Raw genomic sequence first — 12,642 nt, 5'->3', positions numbered from 1 at the left:
CCCCCCCCCCCCCCCCCCCCAGATTCTGGGCCCTAGAGCAGTGTATCCGTAACACTAGTAACAGTGCTTCTTGGGCCAGTGGTTATGACAGGACACGTGTGCCTTTGCCACTGTTCCAGCTGTAGGGTGGTACCTCTCGGTGTCTCCTGTGTTGGACTTCCAGAATGGCGGTGGCCAGACAAAACCTAAATGGGAAATTCTGGAACACAGATGGAGTTTTGTTTGAGTTAGCTACTTGTTTCTGTCAAGGTAAAGAATAAAAGTGACTCAGGTCGTGTTACCTTGTGTTCTGTTCTTGCAGTGTTCTTGGACACGTGTTCATTGTAAGCCATAGAAAGCGCCACGAATACCTAGAATGTCTTGGCGTTGCTCTCCAGATGTGATGACACACTCACTCATGCTCTTGAGTGAAGATGAGAGCAACTTTTCATCCTCCCCCCAACTCAAGTCTGCACTAAGGCATATCCTAAACTCCAAGACCTCATTGCTTTAACCTCTGACCTCTCCAGGGTTTCCCCTATAAAACAAAACTGCAAGCCCTCTTATCAAAGAAAAATCCTTTATAGGCTTCTCTGGTAAAACCTAGGCCTGGAGCCGTGAGGCTAAGTGTTCTGACCTGGTTTTCAGTAGCTTCAAAGAAGAACCAGATCCATCCTTTTCCAAGATAAAGGCTCAAAAATTGCTTTTCTCATGAGTGCCGTCTGCAGGGTTCAGCCCCCTTTGCACACCCGTGCACTGCTCGTTCCCACGGGTCTCCCTGCCTTAGTGGTCAGCGTGGGGAAAGTGGTCATTACCATGGTTTTTGACCCAGAATCAGTATCCGGTCAAGTTCCTGGGTCACCCTGCTTGCAGGTCCTTCCATTTCCTTTCTGGATTCTTAAGAACTGAAGCGGTTTTCTGTGAGTTCTGCTATTTTCCTTGTTGTGACAACCGTTGTACCTGAGAAAAATGCCTAAAGCAAGTGGGCAGAAATCCTGTCTCTCTTTTAAATGAGGTTAAAATGGAGCTCTTCTTTCTTCACTTGGGAAGGAGCCATCAATGTGATAGATATTAGTTAATAAAAAACATGACACCGATCCACTTAGAGCAATTTTCAGAGGAAATGATGGACAAGTTCAAGGACTTTTGTATCCTTTGGCCAGAACAAGGTGTGCAGAGGGGATGAGTGCGGGAATAGGGAGGAATTGCTCTGGGGAGAGCTGTGGCTTTACTGCTGTTTTGAGAGAATCACAGGTCCTGTTCCTGGTACCTTGACACGGCTGCCGGGTAGAAACCTAAAGCCATCGTAGACGCAGAAGTGTCCTCTGCATTTCATTCATCCTGGACCCCTAGAGTTAATGGGGGACAAGGGATGCAGGAGTGTTTCTTTCGGATGAAGTGTGGGTCCCCTGGAAGGAAGGACTGGTGTGTAGTCATGTTGTGTTCTGTCCATAAGAGCCATCTCAGGAAGTAGAGGGTCCCCAAAGACAGGAAACCAGACAGATATTAGATTTTCAGACACATGGAAGTGGTAGAGAATGCTCACCGAGGGTAAATCGTCCATCTCAGAGTTGAGACGGAGTAGGATATCAACCTGAGGTTAAGGAAAACCTAGAGATGGTGCGGCATGGATTCTAATGCGGGCCGAGGAGACTATAAACTCCAAAACCTGTGCCTGGTGTAGCGTCTGGCACAGAGTAGTTGCTTGATGGGGGGCTGGGGGGATGCCACTTGAGTACACACTGGCTGCATTTCTTAAAACTTCTTTTAGGTTCCTCTAATGCTATCTGCTGCCGAGCCCCAGTGCAGTGTCCAGGCGAACATGTCGACATGCTCCTGGGGGAAACCTGTCCTCTACAGGAAGAGCCTGGTCTTTCTGGTGCACACAGTACAAGTGTGGTGCTCGCAGGACAGGAGAGGTGGTTGACGTTAAACTGTAAAGCAAACCACTTTGTCATGAGCTGGTGAATGGAAACAAATTTTCTACATCGCTAAAGTACCTGTCTAGCCGCTTGGACGTTCTCAATGGTTTCCACCTCACCAGAGAGATTGGAATGTTCTTCCGAAGTTCCTGCGAATCCATTTAATAAGCACCTGGCAAACCTCGGGTTCTACCTGTTCCCCCTTGCCTGACCCTGTTGCTCCGTTAATGGAGTTTCCAGGTTCTAGCCTACTTCCCGGTAGCTCGTGTCCACCTCTTCAGTGATTGCGGGTCAATGAACGCAGGAGTTTGAAGTAATCCCTTGTTACCATTTTGAAGTTCTGGACGTGGTCTCATTTCCCTCAGGTTCGTGCCCCCATCATTTGGGCAAAGCCTGCCTTATTTTCCATATGCAGCCAAATTCTCTTTGGGGTCCTTCTCTAAGAAGGCACTGACTTTCTGTTGGGGACGGGCCAGGAGCCATGGCTTGTGGCTCTCGTACTGAGAGCAACGACTGATAAAATCGGACAAGTGTATCGTGCTGCTACAATGAGGAGGCTGGGTGCTAAGAGCTGTACCTGAAACAGCGAGTGGGGGTGAGCTTATGGAGGACAGTGTCACATTAAGGGTTTAAATTACATTCTCTGAGACGGGGATCCATAGGATTTCGAATGACTTTAGGACGGTATCCTGAAAATCAAGCATCGTGTGATACCACTGGGGATTTTTAGAAACAAAGGCACATTTGCCGCCTCGCTGGAGGGCTCCAGGCTTCTACGCATTTCTAGTTTCCATTCCTGCTGCTAGTTTTCCTCATTATTTGATGTCCGTTTCTACATTATTTTTTACTTACCTCATTATAGTTGTTTCTCTGCTGTAACCTCAGACCTCTTTTTGATTTTTAGCTGGAAAACCAAATAGGATTCCTTTTGAAATTTTATACGCATTTGGAATTAATATAAATGATGAGTAGCTTGTCAGTATTGCCACTGCCCTACTCAGGGAACGCTCTGGCTTTGTGATGTATCTTCGTAGTTACGGGCTCCCCTCCCCTCCCACTTTGCAACCTGATGTTCTGGATGATTAAAAAAAACCAAAACAAACAAAAAAACCCACAACACTGATTTCCAAGTAAGTGGATCAAAGCAAAAACGCTTGAGCTATAACAAGTACTGAACAAATGCGGGTGGCATGGTACAATGTACTTTTTTACTCGGTAACACGTAGACAGGAAATTCAAAGAAGAAAGTGCTCTGGATATGGGATCTCGCATGGCGATGTTTTGAGCAGACTCCTTACACGTTGGTATTTCATTTTCAAGGGCTCTTGTTGATTCAAGACCTCAGTCCCAGACCAGGGGCTTGATGACGACATAGCCTTGAATTTCATAGTTCAGAGCACTCCAGTCCAGGACGTTGGGATCGAGGAGGTAGGAGCCTTGCTGCACGGACAGGATCTGTTGCGCGGACAGCACGGAGTCCCACATGTACAAGTCCCCGATCTCCCCTACAAAGGACTGGTTCTTCTGAAACGCCCCTCCGTAGGAATCCTGCTCCTGCCCCAGGACGATCTTGGGCTGAGTTGCCACCGAGTAGCCCCGCTTCAGGCCCTTTTTCACCAGTGGCTTCTCGTTGATCCAGAACTCGGCAATGCCGGTGGAAGACTCCCAGGTGACACAGATGCGCGTGGGGCTGGGAAACGCCTCGGCAACTTTGGAGGTGACTTTGGTTCCTCCGACGTGCAATGAGTACTCCCCAACCCTTTCCTTGTAGACCAGGATCTCATTGTCCTTGCCTCGGGCGTTGTAGGAGAAGAGGCTGTAGGCACGGTTCAGGTCGCTGTAGGCTCGGAAGCACAAGGTAAAACTTTGCAGAGGTTTCTCCAGCTTTGGAGTCAAGGTCACGTGGTCAGTAGAAGATTCTTGAGGGAACACAAAAACCTTCCCACGGAGGTCTGTGGGGTAGAGAAATAGGACCTTCACCCTACATGCAGGGAGGAAAGTAACTTACCCAACCCCCTTTCTCATCTCGTTCTCCCTGACCATCCCCTGAACCCCCTACCTGTGTAAGAAAAGGCTCCCGGGAGACTGGCAAGAGTGAAGACCCAAAGCAGCAGCTTGTCCATGCTCTCGACCTGGGGCTGTGCTGGCAGCGGGGTGAGCCGGGTGAGGGTACAGAGAGCACCGTGGTTGTCCCCCAGCTTCTGAGACTCACGCTGTTAGACCTCAGGCTCCCCAGGGTTTATATGCAGCTGTGGGGGAGGGGAGGATGGAGAGCACCAGGGATGTGTGAGGGATTTGCCAGCCTGCCCCCAGTCCCCGGGGTCAGAGCTGCTAAAGGAAGGAGGGTGGGCCCTGGCCAGGGAAACTACTGGGGGTTATTTATTAGCTACAAGGGACTGCTAGGGTGCCACCCCTGTGACCTCGTTGTGGGCTGGGAGAGCGGCGGTGGAGCTGGCAGGAAGGGGCCTGGTTGGCCCGTGGAGGTGGGGGCTCACCCCTCTCGTCTCTAGGGGCCTCTGCCGGGACTTCCTGAGCTCTGGCCTCTGTGGGTTGTGTGTGCACGGCCTCCCCTCTCCGTGGTTCTGTGGAGTGGAATTCTGCGTATAGAACGTCCTGGGATTCTGCTTTCTGCAGATCAGGAAGAGGCCCTTCACCTTTGATTAACACGATATTGAGCAATAGGTCTATGCCATTGGTAAGGGACAAGAGAATTAGAGGGTGCACTTTGTCTCCCTGAAGCTCGTATCTTCAGCTATTTATTACTCAGCTCTTCTGAGTATGGTGGTGGTTCCTCATGCTAGACTTTCCCATTTCTCATTAGGACTTGTTTTCCTGGTAACCTATCCACTGTCAGCAGATACGTTCACATAGCACTCCTTTTTCTCTGAGTCCCTAGCATTGAGAATACATTTACGTTAATTTTTGGTGATAGCCTGATTCATACATGACTTGCATTTATTCGTTAATTCCCAAGCGTGGCCCTGGGTGCTGGGGATTCATTGGTGACCTACCCTGGCACAACCCCAGTGACCTCTGTTTCTGTTCCCTCTGCTCTTACTGAAAATGCAGGGGCACCTGGGTGGCTCAGTAGGGTAAGTGTCTGCCTTAGGCTTGGGTCACGATCCCAGGGTCCTGAGATCGAGCCCTGCATCAGGCTTCCTGATCCGTGGGGAGTCCGCTTCTTCCTCTGCCCCTCAGCTGTCTGAATTAGGTGATCTGGTGCCGCTCACACTGTGCTGCAACCTCCCAACCAAATCCTCCCTCTACTCTGGTTGCTTCTCTCCTTGCCGTTCCCCATGCGTGCTTGGCTCTCCTGATTTTATTATTTCTAATTGTCTCCATTCTGTCTTATCCGTTTGTTTCCTACAGTTCTTCACAATCTCAAAAGACTGTCCTGATGTCTCAACTAGACATGACTTTTACCTTTAACTCTCATGAGGTTAAGATCAAAGACTTGAGTAGATGGCACTAGTGGTCGACTATTCTGAATCACTAAACCTCTATGAACCTTGGTTTGCTTTTCTGAAAACCAAGAAGCAACTATCGAGCTCCGTGTTTCTGTGAGGCTAGATGTGCAGGAAGTGCACAGCACGGTGTCTGGGGTATTACCTTGAATCCTTGATGGACATTACCTTGTCTGTCTCCTATTACAGATAACTAGTGTATTTATCTCTTATCCTTTCTTGATTGAAGCTGAGCATTAGGGCGGCTTCATTTTAAGGTGACCCATTTTACTTAATTATTCTTACATATGAAAAGAGCCCAGTGTATATTTGTGGAATCAAAGGATTCACACAGGGTGAGCACTTTTTAAATAAAACAGCAGCCATAAGAAGTAGAATCCAGTGGAGTGATGGGGGGAGGTCACCTCCCCCAGGAACCCAGGTGCTGTGTGCTTTCCCTCCCCAGATGGTAATTAACGGGTGCCGTGGAAGTTAATATAGGGCTCACTAGCTGCTTCTGGTTTCCATCATGAATTCCGTTAGTCTTCTCTAATGGAGGATGAGGTGGTGTCCGGCCTGGAGTGGGGGCGGCTGTGGGGGGAGGGCGGTCATCCTGGAGGTCAGAGGTAATGGGATTGATACTGCTGTTAGGGCCACATGCCAGGGTTATAGCTGGACTTGAAAACTGTATTCAGACACTGCATGGCAAGACCAGCTGGGAAGTCGGTCTCCTAGTAGATGGGAAAAGGTGGTAAGTGTGGGTACTTTTCCTTTTTAGTTTCCTTCTCTGGACTATGTTTCTTAGCTCTTGACAGAGAACAGCCTGAGCTTTAGGAGTCCTCAAATTGGAAACAGGATCCTTCCTGTTGCAGAAAGGAAGGCCCTGATGTTAGGAAAATGAATCTGGGGTCTTCAGAACTGGGTGGAGTTCTCCAAGCAACTGATACCTGTGGTGGCTGAGAGACTCCTGGGTGTCTCCCTACCAGTGGAAGTTCAGGGGAGAGGGGTGGTTCCTGTCTGGGTGGTTCTGGAAGGGTTGAAGGGGTTGAGTAGGAGCAGGGCCACCAGTGTGCCTCAAGTAGACCTGTTCTGGTTCCATCAGTTGGCAGGCAGTAAAGTTTGCCTTCAGGAAGCATGGGGGGGAAGAGGGCAGTGCCAGAAAAGGGTGTAGCATGAACTCAGAGCTGGAGAAAACCAGAGTTGTGAAGACAGAACATTACCCGAGGGACTGAAGAATATTTGACCCTTTCCAAGGCCTTGGGTGTTTACAGAAGACATAAAGTCACAGTAATCATCAGGAAAGACTAGATAGGGAGAGACAGAAGGAGAACATGAGCTAGACCAGCATTTTGGTTCTAATCAAAGGTTATTTGCCATGTGCTCTGTCAGCTGTGAGGAAACCTAAAAGCACTTATCTGTAAGCAATGGAAAGACTGCAGAGACATCAAGAGTAACTGGGCATTGCCCTTATATGTGGTTGTGTAAAATCAAAGGCACATAATCTTAGACTGATGGTAGGGTCTTAAGGTTTCATTTTTAAGGACTCTCTATACCCAATATGGGACTCAAACTCACAACTGCAAGATCTAGTCACACACTGCACTGAGTGAGCCAGCCAGGTACCCCAAAGATGAGATTTTTAACAGCGTATGGAATATGGAATCAGATTTTTCTCTAAATTTATGGTTGCATATGTTTTGGAAAAATGTTAGTGGTGCAACATTGAGAGGAGGAAGCTCCCTTGGAGGAGGCGGAGGGAAGTCAGGTTACTCAAATGCTGAATTTAAAATGATAGTATGATTTACACCTAGAAAAGGCCGGTGGAGAATTTGTAATACATGTGTGCCACTTGGGATTAAAAAAACAATTTCGGAGGAATCCACATATAACACATGGAAACAAATAGATTCTCTCCTTCAGTGGAAAAGAGAAGACAAAACGTCGGGGGGTGGGGGGCAAGCACTGACTTGAAGGAGTATTTGCATTCATGCGGTTGGAGGCAAGGAAAGAGGGAGAGGGTGATGTTTGGCAGAGGGAAAGCGTAAAGCGTATAGTGTCATGGAAACCAAGTTAGCGTGTTTCCAGGAGAAACCGGCAGGCAGTGTCCATAGCATTAAGTGCATCAGTGAGATCTCAGTTGAAAGGATGCTGGATTTAGCAATAAAAACGTCGTCAGTGACCTTTGGAAGAGCAATTTCCTTAAAGTGAGATTGCAGGAGCCAGGTTGCAGGGGATGATGGAGGAAGAAAAAGGAAGTCAGCTTCCCGAGGGTCAGTAATTCTGACAAATAACAGAAGGAAAGAAGCAGAATTTCTGGAGGGACTCAGGATCCAATGTGTTTTTTCCATATGGATTTTAGATTCTGTTCTTGACAGAGACTATTGTATCTGTGCCTCTCACCTTATAACATTTCACAGAAAAATCAGTGTCCACCAAAGACAATGACTAACCTTTCTAAGAAATACATATTTCAGACTCTAAAGACCAGACTCCAGCCTGCTGACAGGCTCCTAGTCCCCTTCCCAATTCTGGCAGAATCCCAAGTGGGCCTCTGTCTGGGTCCCGTGGACATATAGGAGTCTTTGATCTCACTTCTGTTCCTAGTTTTGGGGTTCATTTATTAAAATAAAAAAAAACCTTGATAACTTTGTCATCTTTTGGGTTCAGTCCTATATCTGGACCACTCCACCTCCATGAGATCACACTTTTAAGTTCAGAATTCAATAGAAAGTCTTCTCTAGAATGTCCTAGTAATTACTTACCATCTCCTTGTCCCTCCATCCCTTTGGGAGAACAGCATCTGGGGGAGGAGATGCAAAAGGATGAGAAAATGGTGGGGATGCAGAGTAACGGTGTTGAGTGTGTCGAGAGAGAAGTCCCCTCCTCTGGACAGGAGGGTGTCCATCTATGGTGACGGAGGGGATGCGTGTTGATGAAGCGGGGGCAGGCCTCTCACGTGTGCAGCTCGAGGGGCCCTTGGCAGGAGCTGCTGTGTTTTACTGTTGTCATCTTGTCTTCCCCTATGTGGTTTCTGCCCATGACCTGGAGTCCACGGCAGAACAAGAATTTTCTCATTTTGACTTATTTAATTCCTATCCTTTCTAAAACCACAGAATATGGGGAAAAATTCTCAGGGAAGCTGCTGGCCTATCTCGTGGGGCATCTTCAGCTTTGTGACTGCCTGTCTCTCGCCTGCAGGAAATGCCACGTTGGCCACGTGCTGCTCTCTGGGCATGCTGGCCAGTCCCGAGACCATAGACGCTGGTTGTTATTCCATGGTGCCCTCCTGTCTGGTCTTAGAACCAGCCAGTCATCTCGTTCTTTGTTGTCTTGACCCTACGCCCGCCGTTAGGTGGTCATTTGGAAATCCCAAGGTACAGTCTCCCCCTGCTCCCCCACTTCAAAGATGCTGTTGGGGGTCAGGGGTGCACAGCCTATCTGCCTACAATCTGAGGCTCTGTGAGCTGGAGGGGCCCCGGGGTCTAGGCCTGGTCCACGCTTGTTGGGTGGGGTGCAGAGCCTCTTCTCCCCAGTCAGCCCAGCTGGTCAGGACGGTCTCTCTCGTGTCTAGGCCACTTCCTCAGCTCAGCACAGGACCCAGGGACGAGCAGGGATGAGCAGGAAGGTATGTGCCCAGCTGGTGTGTGCAGCCTTCGGCGTTGGCCTGGTCACAGCACTGGTCCAGATGCCATCCGTGTCCCATTTGTACTTCAGTGACCCTACGGTGGCCCATTTCTTTGGTGCCATCCTTCCTGCCATGAAATGCTCCTGCGTGGACACCACTATCCACGAAGCAAACGATTTGTTATTGCCCACACGTGTTAAGGTGTGCGTGGGCTTGGTTTACGTCTCTTGCACCAACGCTCATCACCACCACCACGTTTAGGATCCCACCTCTGTGGGCCTTGTCACCTGTGCCTATCACCTCGTGGGGTCATGGTCTAGTATGGTGTGCCTCATGCCTACCTCAAGCCCAAGTGATGAATTCAATAGAAAATACACTCTCTCTCTGAGACCAACACTGTCCTCGCTCTGCAATGAACCTCAGACTGTAAACAAGTTCATGGAGGTCAAGGGTACCACAGACAGAGCTGTGGACAGAGGCGTTTCTTATCAGATTGACTCATTTCGTCAGGAGACCTTTAGTCCTGGCCAGTTGATTTTCCTGCTTACAAATAATTCACATCTGACAAGTAGATGAACTAGAAAGCTAGGCTGTGACCTGCTTCAAGTATGAATCCTGCTCTTATGCTCTAGAAAGAAGGCAGGAGCTAGGATTTCAGCTGAGGGCACGTGTTACTGCAGGACGGGCAGCCTCCCAGGACCCTTCGATGGCCTGCTCTCGTGCACGAGCATTTGCACTGACATCCTGGCTCCCACTTCCCTTGGCCATTTGGTGCTTGGCTTTTGTTGGAGGATGGAGCAGACCTAGAGACAAGGACAGTGTGACTGCAAGAATGCCATGGACCACCTGAGACTTTCCCCGCTGTGTGACTGCAGTTATAGGACCCTTAATACAGGCATTTCAAGAAGACTTGCCTTACCTTTGTTAATTGGAAAATAGTTGCTGGAAAGAGAGACCCTTCTTTCCATGAATTCATCCCCATTGGCCACTCGAGATGTACCCAACAGAGTACCCTTTACTTTTGAAGGAGAAAACAAAGGTCTTTTTAAAGATTTTGACAGCACAAGCAGGGGGAGCTAGAGGCAGAGGGAGAAGCAGGCTCCCGCCGAGCAAGGACCCCAACATGGCGCTCGATCCCAGGACCCCGGGGGATCATGACCTGAGCCGAAGGCAGACGCTTCACTGACTGAGCCCCCCCCCAGGCGCCCCCAGCAAAGGTCTTTGTAAACGACGATATGGTCGCAGCCCCGGAAACTGAGCGCAGGGAGAACAGATGGGCGGCTCTTTGGGAGGAACGGTGCCTTCACGTAGGACTCCTCTTTGGGGGAATGTATCTTGTTTCTCAAAAGCCTTTGAGAATTAATCCCACAGTGGCGGCTAATTCTGGGCACGCGGCTGCTTTTGCTCTTAAAGTGTGAGCCGCAGTTTTCCCCGGTGGGCGGGTGGGGGCTGAAGGAGTAGTTTTCTCCCATGTCTTTCCCCGTCACGGTTCTTCCGAAGAGCTCTACTCTGTTCATCTTGCCCCTTTTTTTCTTGGTTGGATAGTTTTAATGAAGAAATTCTTATGTAGCTCCCATTCGAGCTAGCAAAAGACGTTGGGAGAGCCCTGGTATAGTAACACCTACTTTCCACACTCCTGTGTTTCAGAAATACGTGACTCGTTGTTTCAGTGCCAAAGTCATTCTCTCCGTTTTCTATCGTGTACTCTCGTCGTGTTTTTAACCACGAAACTAGGATGGAGGGGCACGTCTTAGTCACCTGTGATGGTGTCTCCATTCCACAGACCACTGACGGTCACGGATCCAGGCATATTGGGTGCCTTCCCCTGGAATCTCTGGTCTCACGTAGGAGACTGAGTCAGTAGGTGATGCCAGTGCCTCTGGGAGGTTCGGCACCTGCTGGACCGTCGGGCAGTTCTGAAGTGAGGCCCATGATCCCGAAGGGGTTTTTGAGCGGGTTTGCAGACGCTCTGGAGTTGGGGGCATCATTTTGTGAGTGTGGGCTCATGTGCATTTTTAAATCAAAGTTTCAAAGATAAAAAAGATAAAAATCTGCCAAAGATAAAAATCTGTTGATCTAGACGAGGATTTTGTAAAACTATTTTCTATCGCCAGGCTGTGTGCACGCAAACGTAGCACGTGCGTATATGTGTGTTGATTAAAATCTCTCTGAAACAGTACAAAGGCTTAAGTCCGAAAAATCGCAGGTGGTTTGAGAAATGACCAGGCCTGTGTGGCAGGAAGGAGGGGACTCCTCCCTCCTCGTGGTCCTCCCCACGGACGGCTGCTCCTGTCTTTTCTAGCCTCCACCCAGCGACATTAGTTTCTCCTTTATCTCTGCTTCTATGCTTCTTTGCAAATGCTTTTCACATTTTAGTACTAATCATGGTGTATTTCCTCCTTTTAAAAAGCATATTTTCTAATAGACAATTGTCATGCTTTCAAAATCTATGTTCTAACTATGTATAATGTATGGTTACTGTTCTAAGCCAGGTAGAGCCTGTATCCTTAAGGAGCTCAGGATCTCGAGAGACTAAAGTGGAAAAAAAAAATCAGGTGCTGGACAGGTGCACACAGAGTGTGCCCATGGGTGGGGTGGTCAGGACAGTTTGGTTCTGAGGAATGGGCGCTCCGTTCTACTTGGGGCTTCCTGAGAGACGAAGCCAGAGTGGAAGATGTGAGGGTATTGGAGGAGGTGAATTGAATTGGGGCAGGGTGAGAAAGTGTGGCCAGCTCTGACTTGGAGGGGCCTGGCCGCATCTGGGCTGCTGGAGCCCGACTTGCGCCGTGTCTGCATATGACTTCACGTGGGTGAGACGGTGAGCACCTCCAGAGAGGAAGGCCTGGAGGTGGGCTTTCTGGGCTTCTGTAGCCGACACAGGCATCTGGCCACATGTCCTCTAGCCCCTTATAGTCTCCTTATCCTAGGCTGAAGAGAACCTGCTGGAACAATGGACTTCCAGGGGCTTCTTTTCTTCAATCTCCCCCCCCCCCCCAACATTCTCCTCACCAGCAAGCCCAGCAACAAGTCCAGGATAGTCTTGGGGAAGGGTACGGAGCCTTTGGAGGTAAAAGAGAAGGTGGCCGAAGAGCGGAGTGTCAGTGAAGGGCTGGAAGATGAGCCTGGCACACAGACTAGTTCTTAGAAAACCAGCTCTAGAAGCTACTAGACACCCACTCAGTAGGCTACTGTCTGTCTGCATCAGGTTGGGGGAAGGGAACTACTGTTTATTTGCAGGTCTAGAATGTGAGCTGAAAATCACATCCCCTAATTCCTAAAAATTATATAGTACTTCACAAAACACGTGCTCGTTTTCTCTAATTCGAGCTGTAATACTTCTGCGGGTGCTACGTGTCCCCGTTAACCCCCCTGCTGCCCCCACTTCTGCTGTCGCTGGTGGTGAGCTGACCTAGGAGCCACGCTGTCCCACGCTGTCTGCAGGCGTCTGTGTGTTCCTCACAGCAACACACAACGGAGTTTTACACTCGGCATTTCAGGCACAGAGAGCTTGAGTAACTTGCCCCAGATCCCATGGCAGGGAGGGAGTCCTGGGGCTAGGACTCAGGCGCTCCAACTGTCAAGCCCACGCTCCCGAGAACAGATAGAGGGGCTCCCCTCTGCTTGTACAGGATGCGACAGGACTGGGCTTGGGAGGAACTGAGCCTCAGACCCA

General features: G+C 49.4%; 2 protein-coding genes across 2 annotated transcripts in view; both read right to left on the bottom strand.

Annotated features, from left to right (window-relative positions):
* LOC103672059 (putative olfactory receptor 10J6) overlaps nt 1-12,642 on the bottom strand; it is a 122,560-nt gene that overhangs the window by 13,767 nt on the left and 96,151 nt on the right. The gene's annotated exons all lie outside the window — the stretch shown is intronic.
* On the bottom strand, nt 3,243-4,024 carry APCS (amyloid P component, serum). The gene is made up of 2 exons (XM_008700792.1): nt 3,961-4,024; nt 3,243-3,853 (listed from the first exon to the last, which is right to left on the bottom strand). The coding sequence occupies exons 1-2, from the start codon at nt 4,022-4,024 to the stop codon at nt 3,243-3,245; spliced, it is 675 nt and encodes a 224-aa protein (XP_008699014.1).

Source organism: Ursus maritimus, unplaced genomic scaffold (genome assembly GCF_017311325.1).
Source record: "Ursus maritimus isolate PB19 unplaced genomic scaffold, ASM1731132v1 scaffold_2, whole genome shotgun sequence".
In the NCBI taxonomy this organism is placed as follows: Eukaryota; Metazoa; Chordata; class Mammalia; order Carnivora; family Ursidae; genus Ursus; species Ursus maritimus.
The sequence above is the reverse complement of the archived record's forward strand: the minus strand, read 5'-3'. Positions and strand labels throughout refer to the sequence as shown.

Coding starts and splice junctions, on each gene's coding strand:
- APCS (XM_008700792.1), bottom strand. CDS start 4,024: ATGGACAAGCTGCTGCTTTGGGTCTTCACTCTTGCCAGTCTCCCGGGA. Junction 3,854..3,960: donor GGGAGCCTTTTCTTACACAG/GTAGGGGGTTCA, acceptor TCTACCCCACAG/ACCTCCGTGGGAAGGTTTTT.